At 50.7% G+C, this 20,746-nt stretch overlaps 1 protein-coding gene across 1 annotated transcript in view; it reads right to left on the bottom strand.

Moving 5' to 3' along the window:
* Window positions 1-3,726: 3,726 nt before the first annotated feature.
* IPO13 (importin 13) overlaps window positions 3,727-20,746 on the bottom strand; it is a 32,747-nt gene continuing 15,727 nt past the window's right edge. The window contains exons 15-20 of the mRNA XM_044000240.1: window positions 18,793-18,845; window positions 17,452-17,518; window positions 17,316-17,374; window positions 4,726-4,815; window positions 4,304-4,485; window positions 3,727-3,871 (exon numbers count right to left, since the gene is read on the bottom strand). Of these exons, the coding sequence (XP_043856175.1) occupies window positions 3,775-3,871; window positions 4,304-4,485; window positions 4,726-4,815; window positions 17,316-17,374; window positions 17,452-17,518; window positions 18,793-18,845 (548 nt within the window). The 3' untranslated portion in view covers window positions 3,727-3,774. The remainder of the gene's footprint in view (window positions 3,872-4,303; window positions 4,486-4,725; window positions 4,816-17,315; window positions 17,375-17,451; window positions 17,519-18,792; window positions 18,846-20,746) is intronic.

A 20,746-nucleotide genomic window follows, 5' to 3' on the forward strand; every position in this document is an offset into this window, starting at 1 on the left:
AAGGCACTCACTCACAGGCTCCCTCTCTGGAGTTCTCAGTCACTGGGGTTCAATCAGGGACTCTTTTTAGCTCATTGCCAGAGTGAAGGTGGGGGAGTGGGGATTTTCCATTACTATTCAAGGGGCCCGCTCCGCCTCTACCCAACCTGCCTTTCCAGCCTTATCCCACATGTCTTCCCCTACCGCATTCTGTGGTCCAGCCAGCCTTGCCTTTGTGCCCTACATACAAGCAGCTACAGAAGAGAGAGATGGTTCCTTTACAGATGTCGGCTCTCCGAGCTAGAGGTTGGAGGGCTGGGAAGGGCTTCCTGCCTGAGGTGGCATTGGAGCTAAGAGACACAGGTGAGAAGGGAGAGCATCCCAGGGTGTGTGGGGGGAGGAGGGAGCCCAGGGCTAAGACATGAAGAAGGGATGGATCCTGCAGCCAGATCACTAGATGAAGTAAGGTCAGAGAAGCACCGAGAAGGTGGGAAAGGGCTGCAGAGCAGAGCACTTGAGCTTAGAGCGCGCGCGTGTGTGTGTGTGTGTGTGTGTGTGTGTGTGTGTGTGTGTGTGTGTGTGAGACAGTCAGACATTTATCCCAGGCAAACCATGGCGGTGTGTGTCATTGGACAGGATGCTCGAGGCCGCTCACTAGTGTAACCTCGAGATGGTGACGGCCTTTGGGGAAGAGGGGAGTCAGAAAGGGGAGAGCCAGTGAGTGGGGAGAAGGGGACATAGATGAGAGTGCAAACGACCAGATTTGTGGTGTGTGGGTGGGAGGTCACTGAACTTCCCTGAAGCCTTGATCCCAAGCACAATGCCCCCTCTATCATCCCCGATCTCTAATCTGAGATCTATGGACTTTCCCCCTGCAGTTTACATAGTAGCCAGGCCTTCCTGATCCTTAAAACAAAGCACCCCGCCCCCCATTGGACCGTCCCATCCCTGCTGCTATTGTCTTCTATCTGGCCTCCCCTCCCCAGTTGTAGGCTTCTAATGCCTTGAATTCTTCCCTTTTTAATCTCTGCAGTCTGGCTTCTGACCCATTATTTAACTGAAACCACTCGCTCCAGAACGATCTCAAGTCTCTTAGTGGCCCAAAGGAATGTTTTTTTCTCAGTCTTCCTCCCTGAGCTCTCTGCAGCCTTGAACACAGACACCATCTCTTCTCCTGGAGACCTGCCTCTCTCTGCATTTACATGACCCTACTCTTGCAAAGTCCCCTTCCCAACTGCTCCTTTCAAGTCCTTTACTGGACCCTTGTCGTGTCCACTAATTGGAGAGGTCCCCCAAGGCTGTCCTGGGCCTTATCTTTTCCTGAAACTCCACGTGTCCAACATTGAACTCATTATTCCCCCCTCCCCCTCTCCAAGCCCAGCCTCCTCTCTCCCACACTTCCCCCTTACTGTCGAAGGCATCACCATCCTCCTAGTAGACTAGGCTCACAACCTTGGTACCAACCTTGACTCTCTCCACTCATCCCTTATATCTAGTATGTTGTTAACCTCTCTCCCACATGCCCTCTCCTTTCCTTGGACACTGCCCCCAACTTGATGCCAGCCTTCTCACCTCACCCCTGGACTTCACTTCATCCTTCTCTCAAGTGGCAAATTGACCCTTAGATTCCACTCCTCAGCTTCCTGTCTTCTATTAAATTCCACCTGCTGCAAGAGGTCCTGCCCCACCACCCATAAGCCTCAGTTAGTGTCATGCGCATGGAAGATTCCTTCTGTAGACTCATCCATCTTGTTTGTCCCTAGTTGTTTGCATGTTGTCTTTCCCCATCAGAATGTGAGCTCCTTAGAGATCAGGCACCATATGGATCAGCCTTTTTTTTTGCGGGGGGGGGGGGGGTATCCCCAGCACTAAAGCACGGTGCCGGAAAAATACAGGTCAACTGACTGGCACTCTGGACAGTAATGGGGAAGTTTGGAAGAGGGAAAGGTTAATAGGTTCTGTTTTGGACAGGCTGAGATCAAGATGCCCATGGGGCTTTGAATGGTCATAGGATTGCAGATTCATAGACCCCTCATTTGACAGATAAGGCTGAAGCTGCAAGAAGTGATAGACTCAAACAGGGTGTGCTTGAGATAGGATCTGAGTCCAAGTGCAGAAATTTGTCTGCAGCTACTCCACAAATCTGAGAAGCACCTGTGTAAAGGTGACCATTGAACACATCGGAGCCGACAGGATCACCCCAGCAGATTATGAATGAGAAGATAAGGGGGCCAGGGCCAAGCCCGGGGGAGATGTCTACGTTAGAGTGTAAGCCAAGAAGACAGGGAAGGATCAAATAGGTAGGACTTGAAGAGTTCATCTGGGGAAAACAGAGGGTGAAGTCTTCAGGAGATGATGATCACTGGTGTCAGAGGCCATAGAAGGCAAGAAAAATGAGAACTGAGAAAAGGCCATTAGATGCAGCAATTAAGAGACTGAGGGTGACTTTGAAGAGAGAGCTTTTAGTGGAATGATGGGGGTCAGAGGTCAGACTGCAGACAGATGCTGCAGAGCAGAGCACAGGGAGCTTTCTCCAGGGGTCTCGACTGTGAGAAGTCAGGAGACGGCTTTTAAGGTGGGGGAAGGGGGGCAGCTAGGTGGCACAGTGAATAAATCACCAGCCCTGGATTCAGGAGGACCTGAGTTCAGATCTGGCCTCAGACACTTGACACTTACTAGCTGTGTGACCCTGGGCAAGTCACTTAATACCCATTGCCCCGCAAAAAAAACCAAACAACAACAACAAAAATAAGGTGGGGGAAGCTTGGGCATATTTGAAGGCAGCAGGGAAGGAAGTAGGTGATACAAAGAGATTCAAGATTAGAGTGGGAATGGTGGGGAAGAGGAGCAATTTTCTGGAGAACGCAGGAAAGGATGGGATTGAGGTTGATGATGGATGGTTGGCCTTGGCAAGGAGAAAGGCAATATCCTTTTGTGAGACGGAGGTGAAGGAAGAGAGTGCAGGGCAATGTCAGAGCATCTGGGGTTAAGAAAGGTGGTGGTGGGGCTCTTGGGGAATGATCTTGATTTGGAGGGGGTGAATTAGGGGGCGAGAGTGATGTGGGAGGCCTGAGAAGGGAGGTTTAGAGCATCTGTTGTGCAGAGTTGGCCAGTAAATGGATTGGGGGCGGGACAAAGGATGATTGCCACTCTATAGAGTAAGGGCCCAGTTCAGATTAGATGATAAATTTGCTTTGGCTCCCTAGGGGCAGATGGTGGGAGACGACCCACAAGGCCTGAAAGGTATTAGCGGAGGGCAGCAAGGGACTTCAGGGACAGTGTAGACAAGTGGTTCATGAGGAACAGGAAGGGAGAACAATGTCAGGGAGATGGCCTGGGAAAGAAATGAGGGGTGGAGGCACTGGAGGTCATGGGGAGAACAGCCTTCTGGCACCAGGATCTGGAGGGGTGATAAATACAGCGGTAGGACCCTCAAGGGAGGAGAGACTCTCCTCCCCATGCAGACAATGAGCTCCTCTACATCCCCAGGGCCACATGGACACAAGACACTCCATCATGACTCAAATGAACTGAACCGTGATGTGAAGAGGGAATCCCTGTCCCCCAGTCCTGGAGCCACTTGACCCTCCTCCTGCCCAAGCTCCTGAAGGGCAGGCGAGCTCAAGGAGGAGAGGGATGACGGAGCCGGCCCTGGCCCAGCTCCTGTGCTTCCGGGGAACATGCCCCCCTCCCTCAGCACACCACAGAAGCTCCTGGAGTAGCACAAAACAGGAGGACGGAGATGAGTGGGGGTGTTTGGGGTTTATTCTATAGAAACTTGGCCTCAGCCAGCCCTCAGTAGTCAGCAGTGTAGTCAGTGCCATGGAGACCCCGACACAGCAGTGTGAACTCTTTCACCATCTCCTTCACTCGCCGCTTGTTCACTCGCTCTCTGCAAAGGCAGGGAGAAGAGAAAGGGGGCACAGCATTAGCTCCACTCACACCTTCGATGTTGAGGCCCACTGCCGAGGGACGTGAGGCCGGGGAAGGGGGACAATGCTGCAGGCCAGTCAACAGATGGAGAAAAGACACAGGTAGAAATGCTCAAGGCATGTTTGTGAGCTGGGCCCAGTCTGGCTGACACATTAGCACATGTGAAGGATGGAACAGTCCATCAGTGAGCATTTATTAAGCACCTACTATGCACAGGCACTGAGCTAAGCTCTGGGGAGACAAAAACTGGTCCCTGCTCAAGAGGAGTTGCTAGTCATTTGACTGGGATAAGGCTGAGTAGGCATGGGGGGGGTAGACTGGGGGGGGCCATCATCATCCCCAGCAGGTGCCTGTCCCTTCCCTCCCAGCCTCCTGCCACCTGCCCAATTACCTGAGGACCTGCTGGCTGAAGGTATCCTTCTGTTCAGCACTGAGCCGGGGTGAGGGGAAACCCGGCGGTTGCATCACCTCCTTGATCCACACACTGAGGCAGCTAAAGCAGTGTTTGTTGAGGGCAAAGAGGACATCTGCAAAGGAATCCATGAGGCTGCGGGAGGCCTGACCGCCAATGGCCTAGGTGGAGGGGAGACAAGGTCACAGGTCAGGAGGGAAGGCCCCTGGGCCAAGAGGCACTCTCTGCCAGAAGCCCCATCTCTCATCCTCCCGATGGCCGGCGTGCCCCCACACCATGACCTCCAACAGGCCAAAAGGCTGATCTGAGCTCTCCTAGCGACGCTGCACATCAAGTGCATTTCCTTGTCTGGCCCCAGGGGGGCGCCCCCTGCTTCAAAGAGCACACCCTGCCCCACTCACCTCCAGCACAGCCTGCAGCAGCACTCTGCCTTCCTCCTGGACCACCTGCCCAATGGGCGGGATCTCCCCACATCGGGGCAGCAACTCTGTCTGCAGCAGGGATAGGACACAGGTGACTTAGCCCCCAGCCTCCCCAGGGGCCAGTCTCCTGCCAGACACCCTAAGCCGGCTTCTTCATTCCCCAGCCACATGGGACCTGCTGCAAGGCAGGGCGTGGCCAGATTTTTGCCCTCACCTCCCTCACTGGGACCAGGACTTCACCACCCCAGGTAATGATCAGAGCTGACTTTCTCATGTGAAGTGGAAAAAAATGCAAGGAAGGTGGGATCTGAAGTGTACCGAGGTAACCCCGCTGCCTCTTACATCTGTCTCCCTGTCCCCAGGCCAGAGCTGAGTCCTCTAGGAAGCACCAAGATCTACCTGCCAGGACTCTCCCTATAAGGCACCTAAATAAGCAACAAGGATAAGGCAGAGGGTATAAGGAGGCAGGAGCAGGGCCGGCTGGCCCGAGGCCCAGTCACTAGTGAGAGAAGCCAGAGGTGCCTGGCCATTGGACTGCTGCTGTCACTCACACTGCCCGAACCCAAATGGGGCCTAAGACCTGGGCGGCTGCCATGGGAAGCAGCCCCGAGAAATGGACAAGCAGAGCACCATTCCCAGGGTGCTTCAAGAGGCTTCTGTCCCAGCAGGGAGAGGAGGAAAGGGATTCTATCTCCATCAGTGCAAGTCACAAGTCCCCTGGGGGGCGGGGCAGAGGGCAGGGCGGCCCTCAAGGGTCAGGGGGTTGGTCACCTTCACTGGAGAAAGGGAAGGAGCCATCAGAGCACTGCAGAGCTAGGGGGCTGCCCAGGCTGCTCCAACTCCAGGAAAGACTCATGGGTACCACTGTGTTCCCAGCTCCCATGTCACCCATCTTTTCCTGTCTGTCCGGTCCGCCCCCCCATGTTCTTCCTCTCAGTCCTGACCCGGCCCCTGCACATTCCTCCTCCTGCTTTCAGACTCAGGCCCCCATGTGTCTTTGAACATGTGCATCCTCCTTCCACAGGTGCACAGCCCCTCTTTTTTGCCTCCATTCCGCCCTTTTCCCTCCCCACATCTACAGGGCAAAGCGCAGTATAGGTAAAATTTGCTTTAGATGCAGGTCTGAACACAACAATCCACTTGTGTTAAGCGAGAACTTTGTGTATACAAGAACAAAGGTGGCCCTACAGCCAAGAGGTCAGTTCGACCCCACAGCTCTTGCTGAAACCTGTGGAATGGATCTCAAGTCTGGAATGTAGCTATGGACAGTTATATCTTACAATAAACCTAATGTATGGTAGGGATGCATTGTATAGCAAGGAGGAAATACACAAATTGGAAGGGGGAAGAGTTGTGGAGAGCTTCTGGGTGAGGATCAATGATGGCGGGAGAAAAGAAGGAATACAGTAAATACAGTAGTCGTAGCTTACCCCAGACTACCCAGCCAAGTTCAAGGAATTGGATGAGCTCAGGAAAGAGATCACAAACCCAAAAGAGGCGGGAAGGTGGGATGGGCTCTTCAGGTATGGGGGCATTGGCTGATTCTCCTGCTAAAAACACAGCACCTGATGAGTTCCTGATTGGCCCTAAGCATGCTCTTGAGCTATCTCTGACCAGTAAGAATGAACAAGTTGCTGACATAGAAATGATAAGAACCTTGGAAGAAAACAGCTCCCCCCACACCCAGTGAGATTCCTAAAGGGCTTTAATGCTCCAAAAGCACTTAGCCTGGGATCTCATTTGCTCCTCACAACAACCCTGTGAAGTATATCATACAGATGTAATTCTCTCCAAGCTTCCTGAGATAGGAAGTGACTGGCCACGACCACATGACTGACTAGCTTCAGTGGTCTTCCTGCCTCCTGGGGCAGTATTCCGTCCACTATCCCCTGCGCTTGTGACAGGAGCAAGAAAGGACGGACAAAGAATGCAAGATCTAAAATACAAAGGGAGAATCAGCCAGAGGGATGGGGGCCATCTGCCAAAGCAGGGCCGAGGAGCAGCCCCGACAGACAGAAAGCAGTGACTGACCCTGAGAAATCCAGTCAGAAAATCTAAGAAAGGAGTGGCTACGTGGCCCATGATAACCAGTAACCACAAAGGGCCCCAAGGACCAGTAACAAGCAGGGAAACTCCTGCTCCTGATCCAGAGGCAATTTAAAAAACCCTACCCAGGTACCACTTAGACTTGGCAGGAGGAGACTGGCCTCAAACAGGACTCTGGAAGGAGGGCAGACCACAACCAAAAGGAACAGGAGAGCCAGAAGGAATGAGGGAGGGCGTTGTTGGAGCAATGTACATGAAGAACATGTTCATGGGGGGGGGGGGAGGAACCCCTCATCCATGATTTCACTGGCACAGGGTCCTCCCAATGAGGAAACTCTCTTGACCAATGCAGGTCAGCACCTGCCCTGCAATTCAGAGTCTTGGAAAGTGGCCTGGGGCACCGAAAGGGTGAATGACTTGCTTAGACTCAGACAGCAGGTAATGGAGCCAAGATCTGAACCCATTTCTTGCTGACTCCAAGGGCAGCTCCATCCAGACTCATATGTGAGGAAATATGGAGCCTCATACTCATATAAGGAAATCTGGGAGGTATGAATGGGGTAGAGTTGGGTGGGGGCTGTGAGAGGGAAGCAGGAAAGAGGCAGGGAAGCATTGTGAAAAGTATTTAGAAGGCACACAGAGGGAGAAAGAAAAGTAATTTTTTGAGTTGGCTATAGACCACCTGGGCAGAAGGAAGAAGAAGATAAGGAGTTCAGAAATGCAAAGAGCTGGGCACTGGAGCAGGACAGCGATTGAGCATTTTAATCATCCAGATACCTGCTGGAGCTTTCTCTCTGTCGAAACTGGAACAGCTAATGACTTATGATTTGTTTTACTGATAATTTAATCGTTCAAAAGGTGATGGGCCAATGTGGGGAAATTCTACTTGGAGCTGTGTCTCCCCCAAATGGAAGAACTGGCTGCTTGGGTGGAGGTGATAGGAGCATCAAGAGAAAGTGCCCACTCCATCTGGGGACTTGTGAAAGAAAAAAAAAACCCAGCAATCCTAGATCTCAAACTATAGCATAAGAGGGAATTTTCCAAACTATTTTGGAACTGATTATAAAGTAGAAGAGAGGACGTGGAACATACTAGACAAACAAGACTAGGAATCTATTAAAACCAAAGAAACAATTCTGATGAAGAGGAAAAGGGAAGTCATCCCAAGAGACCCAGGGTATGGACCAGGGGACTGAGGACAGCTCTGCAATGAGTGGCAGGAAGGGCTCAAATCCTGCCTCTGAGCAGCCAGCTCACCAGCCTGGGGCTCAGACCCTTCAGATGTAAAATTTTATCTTTTTTTAGTGGGGCAATGAGGGTTAAGTGACTTGCCCAGGGTCACACAGCTAGTGAAGTGTCAAGTGTCTGAAGCTGGATTTGAACTCAGGTCCTCCTGAATCCAGGGCTGGTGCTTTATCCACTGCGCCACCTAGCTGCCCTTCAGATGTAAAATTAAAGGGCTGGATGCTCAGGTCCTCTCTAGTCCTAGATCTAGGACCCAATGATCTTATGATCTTTTATAGGAAGATGGAACTTACAAGCCTACTTGGGAGCTTACAAAGACATGTATTTCCCCAAGATGAGAAGAGAGGCAGGTAGTAGAGGATGTGGACAAATCAGTAAAAGTCTTCTAACAGCTAGGTGGCGCAGTGAGTAAAGCATTGACCCTGGATTCAGGAGGACCTGAGTTCAAATCCAGCCTCAGGCACTTGACACTAGCTGTGTGACCCTGGGCAAGTCACTTAACCCTCATTGCTCCACCAAAAATAAAAAAAGTGTTGGGGGCATTAGGACTCAGGATGGGCAGAAGGTTAACAACAAAAGGGTTGGTCCTGGTGATACGGGGGAAAAGGATGTGATTCCTGCTCAGTCAGGCTGGATGGGGCAATAACGGGCAATCACTGCATGGTGCTATGCTGCCTTTTTCTGCCATGTTGAACAATTTTGCAGCAGATAAAAAAAAGAGAACAACAATGGCGGATGAGAAGTTGAAACCAGAGAAGGAGGGAGATAATAAGAGAAAACCCAACAGCCCTGGATGAATCCAGGTCATCAGGGCAGATGAGCTACATTCTTAGGTACTAAAAGGAAGTACCAATGGGATTGTTATCAGAGGTCTTTGAACGATCACAGGATTTCAGGGTTGGATGGGAACTCAGATGATATCCAGTTAAACCTGTGCAGGAAAGCCTTCTATAACATACCCGAAAAGTCGTCATCCAGTCTTTGCTTGAAGACCTCTAAGGACAGGGGACCCACTACCTCCCGAGGCAGCCCCTGTGGAGAACGGGAGAGGCACTAGAGGATTGGAGCAGGGTAAATGTCCCAATTTCAAAAAAGGAAAGAAAATGGAGTCTACAAACTATAGCTTATATAGTTTGTAATGAGGATGGCTGGAATTCCTACAAAAATTCTAGAACATATTATTAAAAGGGATATCTAATAGACATCTGGAAAAGGAGGCAAACTTGGTAAGAGAAGACCTAGGCCTTGTATTTGGCTCAGAAGAGACAGGATAAGCACAAAGGGGAATTAAAAAGGATTGTGAGGATAGGCCCAGAGATGAGTTATTAATGACTGACATAGGGCTTCACAACTGGCAGACCAGTGAGGGGGAGGGCCCTGTGAGATTAATGCTGGGGCACTTCACCTCAGACCCAGCCAGGCTTGACCTAGGGCAGCATCGGATATAGTGGGTCTGAGTTTTTGTTTCTAGATGCTCAGAATCATTGAAAATGCCACACCATTTCCAGCCTTGGTCCGCCAAGACTCTCCAGATAACATTTACTGGGAATGGAGAGCCCATTCCTTGTTCTTCCTGCACAGTCAGGCTGAACTGCTTGCAGGGGTTCCAGCTGTTATTCAAGAAGCACCAGTCAACCACCAAGAGCATGATGGTGACAAGCAGTGACTGGGGAGCAGGGGGAGGCATTGCTCTGTTACATACTGCACTTGGAGACTGGTGATTAGTGCTGTTAAATGAAGCTTGTGCCCATTATATCTCTTGTTTTGGGGAGACATCATCGGGCGGAGTGCCTTTATAAAGCCTTTCCCTTAACTGAATTACATTGTGTTCTTGCCTTCCTAGGAGACTGTAAAGACGGGGTTTGCTGTGGAACACTGTGAACTCCCCAGTAGGATGTCCTTAATATGGGTAAAGCCTATTCCCCAGGGCTGTAGACACCAGGATGCGGAGGAGTTGGTGATGTCCTCTGGATTGCCTTTTTTCAGGAGCAACATCCTTTTTGGCTTTGCTCTCCCTCCTTCAGGGACTGAAAGATGGATCTCGGGTAGCTGCTCCATTGGTCTCTGCTTCCTGTACTTCCTTGCAGAGCACATTGGGGACCTTGAACCTGAGCTTCCAAGGTCTCTGACACAAATCTCAGAGTGATCCTTGTTCACTGCTTGTTGGTTCACCAGTTTCGGTGTCTTGAGCCAAGACATTTTCCTTCAACTCGCTGCTGTTTTATGAAAGTACTGCTTATAATCTACCGTCCTCCCCCACAAGATTTTTTTTTTTTTTGCAGGGCAGTGGGGGTTAAGTGACTTGCCCACGGTCACACAGCTAGTAAGTGTCAAGTGTCTGAGGCCGGATTTGAACTCAGGAACTCCTGAATCCAGGGCTGGTGCTTTATCCACTGCACCACCTAGCTGCCCCCCCCCCACAAGATTTTGCAAATGAATTTTTGTTCTAAAAGCCCTTGACTATCACATTTTGCTGCTTGGCCAGAAGATCGAGTGTTTACTGGCTCAAGAACTTTTTGGTCTCCTCTGAGTAGGGACTGCTTTACATTGGCTAAATGTCCACATGAAATAGAGATTGTTTATGTCAATGTCTGTTCTCTTATCCATTTCTGGGTCGTTCCCCCAGAAACTCTTCCTTGCTATCAGCTATCCCTCATACAGGCTTGCCTCATTTAAAAAAAAAATCTATCATGATTTCCTTAATGAAATCTTTCATTGTTTCAAGATTGTTTTAAAATGTTTGGTTGGAGCTGGTTTTGTCGCCTGCTGATTTTTGCTCTTTAAATTTGGTGTTGATTTTGACCTTTAAAAAATAAATGCTCCGGGGCAGCTAGGTGGTGCAGTGGATAGAGCACTGGCCCTGGATTCAGGAGGACCTGAGACACAACACTTACTAGCTGTGTGACCCTGGGCAAGTCACTTAACCCCAATTGCCTCACCAAAAAAAAAAAAAAAATTGCTCTGATGGGATCCTGGCAAATGATTCAGAAATGACCACAGGGATCAGTTTTCTGCTCAAGATAAGAGTGGATCCCATTTTTTGTGATGGGATTCTGTGTTCACCACACCCAGAGCTTCCTAATGATAGTCTCAAAGTATGTTAATGATAGCTGGTGTGAGGTTTCTCTAAACTGCACTGGTCCTGGACAGGGACCCCCAACCACTCAGGAAGCTCTCTTCCCTGGAGGCTTCCTCTCTCCAGACTGATTACCCAGTCCAGCTCCAGTCTCATCTACCAGCCCCAGCAGTTGTTCCCTACTCAGTCTTTTCTACCTCCAGTCCCTTCCTGTACCAGGGAACATCAGTGTGGTGGTTCTAGTCTCAAACACTATGACCTCCCAGTTCTTCATTCTCAACCCTCTGACCTGCTTACTCTCAGCCATACTAGAATGGTCACAGCCTAGCTCTCATCACCACCCATGAGTATTCTACTTCCAAAATCAAGAATTCTAAAATTCCTTTACTCAACCCTAACATCCAATCATTCCATCTTCAAATGTAACTTACTCTTTTTTTGGGGGGTGCGGTAGAGCAATGAGGGTTAAGTGACTTGCCCAGGGTCACACAGCTAGTGTCAAGTGTTTGAGACCAGATTTGAACTCAGATCCTCCCGAATCCAGAGCTGGTGCTTAATCCACTAAACATAACTTACTTTATAACTTACTCTTAAAACTATTCTTCCTCACCATGACCTTAATTTTAACATCTGACTCAGCCTAAGCCTTTAGTTCTCTCCCAGGCCATCACCCCTGTTCTGGCCTTGATTTCCTAGAGTAATCAATCAGCTCAATATTATGCCATTCCCTGCTTTCAAGTTCCACATGTCTCTGCACCCCTGGCACTGATCTCACCTTGCCAAAGACCAGTCCTAGACCTCCTGCCACCTTGGCTCTGTGCTTTGTGGGTGGGTCCCCTAATCATAGCTGGGCTCTCCCTGCTTTCAAACTGATTCTCGAACACACTACACAATAGCTCTCTCTCAAAAGCCTCCCACAGGGGCAGCTAGATGGCGCAGTGGATAGAGCAGCGGCCCTGGATTTAGGAGTACCTGAGTTCAAATCCAACATCAGACACTTAACACTTACTAGCTGTGTGACCCTGGGCAAGTCACTTAACCCCAATTGCCTCACTAAAAAAAAAAAAAAAGAAAAAGCCTCCCACAACATCCACTACCCCACCTTCACAGCAAAGAACCTCCCGTCCCCAATTCCTTTCCTGTCCTACACTAACACACCCAGGTTTTCCCGATCTTTACAATAGCTTACAAGACCCTACCAATCTCACTGCTATATCTTCCTCTTCCCTTTCTGCCACATTCCTAGAAAAAGGCATCTCCGCTGCTGCCTCCATTTCCCATCCTCCCACTGACTTCTCAGCTCTCTGTGAGCTGGCTTCTGCTTCTTCACTCAAGCCCAATCACTCGGCCCAAAGTGAACAATAACCTAACAGCTTTGTCTGCCTTTGCTGGGTCATCATGCACATCACCTCTCCCAACTGTTGATGTTCCCCAAGGGGTCTTCCCTGGAACTTCTCTCTTTATACTCATTCCTGGTGTTCTCATCACCTCCCAAGGGTTCAATTACTAACTCTAGATCCAGCCCCAGTCTACCTTGAGATTTAGTTTCATATCAACAACTGCTTCTTGGACATTTCCCAGTAGACATCTGAACTCAACAAATCCCAAACAGAACTCACTACCCTTTTCCCCAAGGCCAGGCCATTTCCAGACCTTCCCACTCATGTAGAGGTGCTCACCACCTCCTAGTCATTCAGACTTACAACCTCTGTGTCATACTCAACTCTCACTCACCTCATCTAACCATTCTGCTATCCTTTCTTACTATTTATATGCCCACCATCTTTCTTTCTTTCTTTCTTTCTTTTTTTTTTGCGGGGCAATAAGGGTTAAGTGACTTGTCCAGTGTCACAAAGCTATTAAGTGTCAAGTGTCAGAGGCCAGATCTGAACTCAGGTCCTCCTGAATCCAGAGCCAGTGTTTTATCCACTGCACCACCTACCTGCCCCCCCCCCCATCTTTCTTACCATCCCCCTTTCTTTACTTACAGGGCCACTGATCTAGACCAGGTTTTCAATACCTCTCCTCTGGATGATCATTGGTCTCCTCCAGCCCCAACCCAGCTGCTAAGGTGATTTTCCTAAGGGATTTGTTCAACCACATTATGCCCCACCTCACCCCCATTCAATAAACACCAGTGGCTCCCTATTACCTCTAGGATCAAATGCAAACTCCTTCCATTGGAATTCAAAATTCCTTACAAGCTCATTCCCACTTACCTTTCCAGCCTTATTCTACATCACTCCCCTTCACACACATTACAGTCCAGCCACAGCGGAGCCTCCATCATCTCCAGTCTCCATACCTTGTGCCCTGTCTCTTGTCCCTAGAACACCTTTCTTCATGTCCTCCTACACTTTCTGGTTTCCCTCAAAGCTTGGCTCAGATGTGTCTCCCCTTTCTTCATGCTCCCCAGCTGCTGGCTGCTGCCCCCTTTCCGGAAATGACGTTGGGTTTACTTTGTATAGACTTATTACACATGCACTGCCTCAAGGGCAGGGGCAGTTTTGTGTCCGTCTTTTTTATCCACATGAGCCAGTCCTGCCACAGCATGAACTTAAGGCCCTTCTCCATGCTGGCAGCCACTCTTCCTCGGGACAGGCTCCAGCCAGCTGATCCATGTGCTTCCTACACTTGGCAGCCAAAACTGGCATTCTGGATGTCATCTGAGGGAACGGAGCACGGAAGAGTTGTCTCCTCCTCCCTCTAGTAGCCTCGGCCCAAAGTGGGAAGAGCATCACATGGCTAACTCACTGAGCTTGCAGTCCAAAGATCTTTTTCAGATGGACCATCAAGGTGTGACTACCTTATGGATGCTATGGTGATGGCTTTTTTTTTTAAACCAAAACCTGAGACTTTATACTTATTCCTATAAAATTTCATCTTTTAAAAAAATTTCATGATAAGCAGCAGGATGCTTGCAGAAAAACCTGAAAAGACTTACATGAGCTGATGCAAAGTGAAATGTACTATGTATGAATTAACAGCAATATTGTGGAATGCTCAGCTGTGAATGACTTAGCTAGTCTCAGGATTACAATGATCCAAGACAACCATGAAGGACTTATGATAAAAATGTTATCCATCCCTGAAGAAAGAACTGATGGTATCTGAATACAGATTTTTCTTGAGGGAAAAAAAATTTTCTTTTAACTTAGGAGATTCAGTCCAAAGTCTGTCAGAATCATCTTGGACTGACCAGTATATAAATGTTCTTTCCCAAGAGCTTTGTGTCATTCGAAAATGTGATGACGTGTTAGCCATCTGGGCCTTTATGCAAGTCACTGATGATAATGTTAAACAGCACAAGACCAAGCATAGCTGCCCAGGGCACTTAGCTGGAATACTGCCAAGCTGACATCAGACTTCAACCAGTTTCACATCCATATAAACTGTACTGTGTTCTGGTCCACATCCCATAAGAATAATGAGAACCTCTGCATAATGCTTTGCTAAAACCTCAGTAATCAGTTTTAATGGCATTCTCCACCTCTTCCAGGCCAGTGAGGTTGTTCAAAACGGGTGGTTATCCTCATGTGACTGGCTCTGGATGGAGTCGTGATAGCTTTCTGTGAGTGCTGCTTCCTCTTCTAGACGTTTACCAACCATCCATTTAATAATATGGTCTAGAATTTTTGCACAAATCAAAGTCAGATTCACTGGCTTATAGTTGGCAAATTCCATTCTCTTCAGTTTTTTTCTCTCTTTTTCCACAATCTTTCAAATAACAGCAATCACATCCACCATTTCTTTCAACACTAGAGGACACAGTTTATCTGGGCTGGGTGACGAATTCATCAATGTTGTTAGGTCCTTTCCTGACCGTCTCCTTAATTAACCTCACTTGTTCTGCCACTTCTAACTCAAAGACCATCCTCCTTGGCAAAGAAAGGAGAAGCAAAATTTTGAAGGTGTCTTGTGATTAGGAATTTGCTTCCTCTGGAGGCATCCGATTCCACAGATGAAGTTTCAATTGTCAGGAAATCCTTCCTCAAATAATGCCCAAATCTGTCTATCCTTGAATCTACTCCATCTCATTGAAAACGACATTTTACCCAGATCCTTATGGTATCCTTGCAGATAAGGTGACCTCAGGGCCTTTCTCAGTAAAATCAGCAGCCAATAAAAATGGACAAGTCTAGCAATCCACACAGGAAAAACAAAATGGACGAAGAATGCACACTGCCCATTGATGTGATCCAATAGTACTTTCTCTATGAAAGGTGAATTGTAGATGGATTGTGAACTCAGTCTAAAATCAAACTGCTACAGGGAGATGGGCTGGGTGGCATTTGAAAAGCTGCTCCCTGGGGCAGCTAGGTGGCACAGTGGATAAAGCACTGACCCTGGATTCAGGAGCACCTGAGTTCAAATTCGGCCACAGACATTTGACACTTACTAGCTATGTGACCCTGGGCAAGTCACTTAACCCTCACTGCCCCGCCAAAACCAAAACAAAACAAAAAAGAAAAGAAACGCTGCTCCCAGCTGTTGAAAACACATCATCCTTAACATCAATATTCTACTGTTAATGATCTAAGGCGAGGTCATGGACAACTACAACCTCAGAAGTCACAAACTAACAGGTGAGCCATAAGGCAACAGAAAGACACAGGGTGAATTGAAGGAATGACCTCTGACAGCCGCATTTGGGTGACCTGAATGCAAGAAGTGGCCTATGAGACTTGAGATTTTTTTTTTTTTGGGTGAGACAATTGGGGTTAAGTGACTTGCCCAGGGTCACGCAGCTAGTAAGTGTTAAGTGTCTGAAGCCGGATTTGAACTCAGGTACTCCTGAATCCAGGGCCGGGGCTCTATCTGCTGTGCCACCTAGCTGCCCCGGCCTACAAGACTTGAGCTGGACTGGCCACAACATAAGGGCAATGGTACCAGGGCTGCACTGCTGGCCATAAAGTGCAGAGCATGGCCTCCAACCATCAGGACCAATCAGAAGACTAAGGATGAGCAGATAGGGGATGTCATATATACCAGGCGAGAGCACACTCCCACCAGGGCTCAAGGACCTAAGGACATGCCAAAGACGTCTAGTGAGGGCAACCCAAAGGCTTGCATTCAGATCTTGGCTGGCTTGGGCACTAGCTGCTTCTGCACTTCCCTTCTGAGAGACGGCTGCCTGTTTTTACAGATGTGGGTCATGATACTTGTACCACCCACCCCACAGGACAGCAGTTTATAACTTTAAAATATTGAACAAGTATAAACACTGAGCACAATTCACATGAAAAAGATCTAACGGCTTCAGTGGACTGCAAACTCCCTCAATCAGTATGACAAGGCAGCCAAAATAGCTCACATGACCTTGAGCTGTGGAGTGTTGGCTGTCCCTCCTCCACCCTGCATCTGACAACTGTGCTCAGTCCCTAGTGTCATTGTTTGGAAGGGACATTTTACAACTTGAAGCATACCCATGGAAGGTAACCAGGCTGCCCAAGAGCCTCAAGAACCCCAGAGACTCTTTACCCAAGGATCCATCCAAGGAGCATAGGGTGGCAAGGGGCGGAGGGGTGGGGGTGAGGGGGGGTTGGAGCCTCCTGAGAGCACAAGAGCTGTTTACAAGTACTTGAAGGGTTGTCCTGGGGAAGGGGCCAGATGTGTTCTGCTGGGCTCCAGAGGGTAGAACCTGTCAAAGGAGTGTGTGTATGTGTGTGCCTGTGTGTGTTCATGCATGTGGGTGTACTTGCATGTGTGTGTGTGCGCGCGCCTCAGTGTCAGCACCAGCTCCTTAACCAACTGTCTATAGAAGTGACCCCTGCAGAGGCCCCTGGGGTACCCTGACAGCTTACTCAAGTTTGTGGCTGCACTGACCAGAGGCTCCTGCTGTGGGCCACCAGAGGGCAAGGGAGACAGGAAGAGAAGCAAAGAGGGGCTGTCCAGGACCTGAGAGGGGTCTAGCCCTGGTCACACAGAACACGAGGGAGAACGAGGATGAGGATGGATTAGGGACTTCTCTCCAGGCCATTGTCCAGTAGTTAGGAATGGCCAAAAGCAGGAAACACCACCGAGCTTGAGACAGACAGGATGAGGCGAGAAGCTGAGTGGGGACCAGTGCAGGCGGCTGGGCCAGACCCTGAGAGCACAGGACAGTGGTCCTCTGCATGACAACCAAAGCATTTGTTTCCTATGATCCTGGACCCCGAGAGTTCAAGGGATGGTGGGAGGGGAAGTGGGGCCCCATACTCACAAAGAAGCCGCAGGAGGCCTTGACAGTCGGGGCCTCAGGAAACTTGAGTGCCAGCACACCTGCCCACAGGGAGAAACAGGTAAGGCCAGGGAACTCAGCCAGCCCCTTCCCAGGCCGTAATCTGCCCCCTACTCACCACACTGGAACACTGCCTTGACGTCCAAGCTCTCCGACAGGAAGAGGTCTGGCTTCCGCTTCAGGGCCTATGGGGAAATGGAGCCCCCGTGAACCCAGCCCCGGACCCCCTCCTGGCCCCACCCCACTAAACCACTCACCTGCCCTGGTCTGGTTTAGGGTGTGGTCGCACCGGGGAGCCAGCCCTGATAGGCTCTTCAAAAGAGCCTGTTCCCTCCCTTCCTGCCCCACTCCCCTCACAGGGACCCAGGACACCTCAAAGTTCCTGTACGAGGTGGGAGACAGGAGGGAGACAATGGCTGATGAAGGAAGGCAGGGACATGGTGTGCTGGGACCAGAGTTTCTCTGGGTAGAGGTGGCAAGAGACCCTGAGTCACACATAGCAGGGAAGATACACAAAAGGAAGAAGTAGGCAGGCCCAGGAGCAGGCTGAGTGGAAGCTTTTTCCACATCTCCACCTGACAGGGCCAGGCCTCCCAAAGAGGGCTCTGGGTAGACGCAGTGCTTCAGCTCTAGCCTCAGGGGGCTGAGTGTCTCTCAGCCAATCGTCCTCTCTCTTCTTTCAGCCTCAACAGCACCACCTGACCCCATCACCAGCTCCCATTGACCATCCTTACCCAGAACACTCCCAAACCATGAGCCCTTCATAGCCTCGCCTCCTCCCAAGAGGCTCTGACCCCAGGGGAAGGCATGGCCTCCCCCTTCCAGTGGATCAGAGTATTGTGGGGCCATCCCAGGCCCCTCCACTTCCCAGCCTCCCCAGAGCTCACTAAAGCTGGGGGCAGCGCACTGCCCAGGCCTCACCAGAACCATCCATAATAGCGATCAGCCCAGAGGCCCAGCCCCGGACCCCATCTCCTCCTCCCCCACACAGTACCTTGCACAGAATCCACTAGCCGAGGGTTCCCACTCCCTAGGAGTTTGGGAACAGACCAGGTACAAATAAGCCGAGAGACCTCCCAGCAGAGGCTCGCAGCTGCTGGACCCCAAATTCTGTTTGCCTCCCCAGGCCCCACAGCTCCTCCTGCAGCCTTGAGGGTGGGTGCCTAGCAACGGCAGAGCTTCCCAGTGTAGGCCCTCCCCCCAGCCTGCCTACTGGACCCTCCTGTGCCCTCGGGGGCAGCCTCTCCACGGCCCTTGTGGTATGTCCAGGGGAAAAGGAGGACTAGAGGAGAGTCTGGGGTGGTCAACTTCCACGGAAACAGATGGGAGAAACTCTATTCAACTCAACAGAAAAAAAGTTGTCAACAGAAAGCTAAAAAGATATTTAAATTGAATTCCAACAGAAGAGAAAGAGAAAGAGAGAGAACAGAACGTGAATGAGTAAGAAACTAAAACACACCTGTGCCAGGAGTTGCATAAATGAATCAACAATATCAGGATGATCCCTGGGCCCTAAAATATAATAAATAAAGATGGAACTTAAGAAAAACTCATCCAAACAGCAACTCAACGTCATACAGTTACGTGGGCCGGAGGGCCTGCAGGAGGCAGGCCTGAGCGGCAGGAAGCAAGGGAAAGAAACAAAACATACAAAAACCATGAACTGGGAAAGCCCCAAACAGAAAGAAACAGCAGAGTGACGGTGGGGGATGGGCTGACGGGCCCCTGGCTGGCGGGAGGAGCCTGGGAAGCACCTGCCAACAAGTTAGGGAGCTCCCCAGCACCAAGCGCCAGAGGAAGGGGCTGAGGAGAGGGACTGCCACCCCCTGGCTACCCTGCTCGGGCCTCCTTCCTCGGGCCCTCAGACCAACGATGCCTGACATAAACCAAAGGACCCTGGTTGAGGGCCAGGGCACTGGTTGCCCATGCCAGCCAAGCAGGGGCACAAGGGCCTCTGAGTTCTTCTCATTCAGACTGTTAACTTGGGGATGAGTGAGGGATGGTGCCAGGCCCCTCACCTTAGCCCCAACAACCCCATCCCCATTCTTCCTGGCACTGACCTCCTACCCTGACCTCTGTCCTGGGCACGGCAGCAAGCTTCCCTTGGGACCTTCCTGAACAGTAACGGGCAGAGAGGCAGGAGGAGGAGGGCAGAGGCCCTGGGCATGCAGAGGTCCTGGGGCTGAAGTGGTTCGGGTAGTAGGAGGTAACTTATAAGACGGAGCAGGAGGAAGGTCAATAATTGGGTGAGGAAGGTGGCTGTGGCTACAGAACTGGTCCCCCACTCCCCACCCTTTCTCCCTTCAGGCAAGGACTTCAGGCGGGGTTCACATGTACACAGAGATGGCTCCAGAAAGCCAGAACTGGGCTTGGGCAGCAGCACCAGGGACAGCTCAGGGAAGAGAGGGAGGAAAGAGGGGGGTCATGCTCCAGGAGAACAGGAATGGGAAGGCTCTAGACTCAGATCCATGAGGGGTTTCTGAGACTTTAGGCCCAGGGAGATGTTCTTCCCCGGAGGCCAGGACTTGAACCAGGGGGGAGGCTACAAGCCTCCACCTTCACCACATCCCTCCATGGCCAGTGCAGGAGGATCAGCAAGAGCTGTGGCTACTGGTCCACAGTGGCAAGATCTGCCCACATCACCACTACATGGCTCCCTCTCTGCCTGTGTCCTCCTCGGCGGGATGGGGGCTGAGACACACCCACAGCACAATATCTCACCAGGCTCCCCCCATCAGGCAGCTGTTGCTACCAGATGAGCTCGGGGCCCGGATCCCAATCAGGTGAGGGTCTGTGACCCTCACTGATACACACTGCAGCTCCTGACTGGGTGGAGGGTCTTTTAGGGTTCCTATGGTCCATCTGGACACCCAGCCCCCCCACCAAGCCCAGTCCTTCTCCTGCGGCTCAAGGTTAACCCGTACATCTATCTCCTCCCCATAACACCTTGCAGCTTGGGTGACCCTCACTGATGCCCCACTGATTCTTCTCAGAAAGGATGTTTGTAGGAGACATTGATCTCTCTCAGGGGGTGAGGGGAAGACATCTTGTCAGCTCCCTATCCCCTCACCGGCATCTGCACTGCCACATCTGCTGGGGCTGGGATGGGAGGAGGAGGAGAAGAGGGTCAGAGAGTCACCGCTCTGCCCACCTTGGGCCCAGGGCTTGAGCCAGTAAGGGGCTAGGAGGTGAAGAGAAGGCCTGGGCCGAGGACAAGGAGGCAGAGCCGTAGCTACTCTAACCACAGCCACTCTGGACTGTAGGCTTCCCTCATAATGTTCCCAGACTGGGTGGGGGATGCCTGGGATATGACCAGCAGAAGAACCACCTCCTGCTCAAAGGCAGCTCCCAGACCCTGCTGTGAATGAGCTCTAAAAAGAGGCAGCCCCACGTGCCCCCCCCCCACCCCGCCC

The sequence above is a fragment of the Dromiciops gliroides genome, chromosome 4 (assembly GCF_019393635.1).
Source record: "Dromiciops gliroides isolate mDroGli1 chromosome 4, mDroGli1.pri, whole genome shotgun sequence".
Lineage (NCBI taxonomy): Eukaryota > Metazoa > Chordata > Mammalia > Microbiotheria > Microbiotheriidae > Dromiciops > Dromiciops gliroides.